Consider the following 1,593-nt stretch of genomic DNA (forward strand, 5'->3'; position numbering starts at 1 on the left):
TTTACCGAGAGATATGCAACACTGAGAAGATCCCACCCCCTCGCCCGATTAAACACAAGAGAGGTGGAAGTCAGACAGACTATTGAGAATACCATCGGATCTACGGGCATTCCACTAACGAGTGCTACGACCTGAAGAATGTCATAGAAAAATTGGCACAAGAAGGGAGATTAACTCGGTTCTTAGCCCACAAAGTGGACGAACCAAAAAAGAGAAGAAAAGATGAAGATGGTGGATGAGCTGAACGCCTCCCCCCCCCCCACACCCCTGAGAGACATGTTCATATGATAAACAGAGGATTCGTAGGAGGATGGATCTCTAAGTCATCCCGCAAAAGACAGCTTAAAGAGGTGTATCATGTTGGAGAAGGGGACAGGTCACCCGACCTCCCCACTATTACCTTCACTCAAGAAGACACCACAAGCATCATACCGGGGCATGATGATCCCGTGGTTATTACCATTATACTCGCCAACACCAATCTCCATCGAACGTTGGTAGACCAAGGAAGTTCTGCAGATATCCTGTTCAAGTCCACCTTCGATAAGCTCGGCCTACGAGAGAAAGAACTCAGAGCATATCCAAATAGTTTGTTTGGGCTCGGAGACGCCCCAATCCAACCACTTGGGTACATCCCATTGCACACAATTGGGAAAGGGACGCGGTCAAGAACACTGAGCATAGACTACATCGTAGTCAACGTAAGCTCGGTATACAACGTCCTCATAGGTCGGACAACGCTAAACCAGCTCGCTGCGGTGGTCTCCACTCCACACCTATGCATGAAGTTCCCGACTCTAGAAGGGATCGCTACCATCAAGGGAGAAAAAAAGCTTGCGCGACGCTGTTACATTGAAGGTTTGAACCTTAAAGGCGATCCCAAAGGAAAAGAAACCAATACTATAGAACTCGGGGGAATCCGAGCTCGCAAAGAACTCCGCCCTCAGCTGGAAGGTGAGACCAAAGAAGTTCAAATCGGAGTCACTCAAGACAAAACAACAAACATAGGGGCGAATCTAAATGAAGACCTAAAGGAGCTGCTAACAAAGCTCCTAAAGGATAATTTCGACCTCTTTGCATGGAAGGCTACCGACATGCCTTGTATTGATCTTGGACAAATGTGTCATAAGTTAGCCGTATATCCTGGGTCTCGGCCAGTACAACAGAGGCATAGGAAGCTTGGTCCAGAGAGGTCGCAAGCCGTAGAGGAGTAGGTACAGGTCTTGTTGGAGGCAGGGTTCATAAGGGAGGAAAATATCTATTATGGCTAGCCAATGTAGTATTTGTCAAAAAAGTCTAATGGGAAGTGTCGGATGTGCACTGATTACATCGACCTCAACAAAGACTGTCCAAAAGATCCTTACCCACTCCCGAATATAGACACACTAGTTGATGCTTTATCGGGATACAAGTACCTCTCCTTCATGGATGCTTACTCGGGATACAACCAAATCCCGATGTATCAACCCAACCAGGAGAAAACCTCATTCCTAACCCCAAGAGCAAACTACTGCTACGTAGTCATGCCTTTCGGACTCAAGAACACAGGGGCTACATATCAAAGATTGATGAACAAAGTGTTCGCCAATCACA

The 1,593-nt window shown here is 47.0% G+C and overlaps 1 protein-coding gene across 1 annotated transcript; it reads left to right on the top strand.

The window, feature by feature from the left end:
- The first annotated feature begins 284 nt into the window (after positions 1-284).
- Positions 285-1,214, top strand: LOC148568479 (uncharacterized). The gene has a single exon (XM_088484707.1). It carries the CDS (start codon positions 285-287, stop codon positions 1,212-1,214), a length of 930 nt encoding a protein of 309 aa, XP_088340833.1.
- The last annotated feature ends 379 nt before the right edge of the window (positions 1,215-1,593 follow it).

This window comes from Arachis ipaensis, chromosome B4 (genome assembly GCF_059453495.1).
Source record: "Arachis ipaensis isolate K30076 ecotype BB chromosome B4, ASM5945349v1, whole genome shotgun sequence".
Lineage (NCBI taxonomy): Eukaryota > Viridiplantae > Streptophyta > Magnoliopsida > Fabales > Fabaceae > Arachis > Arachis ipaensis.

Excerpts from the sequence above, each read along its gene's own strand:
- LOC148568479 (XM_088484707.1), top strand. The coding sequence starts at position 285 with ATGATAAACAGAGGATTCGTAGGAGGATGGATCTCTAAGTCATCCCGC.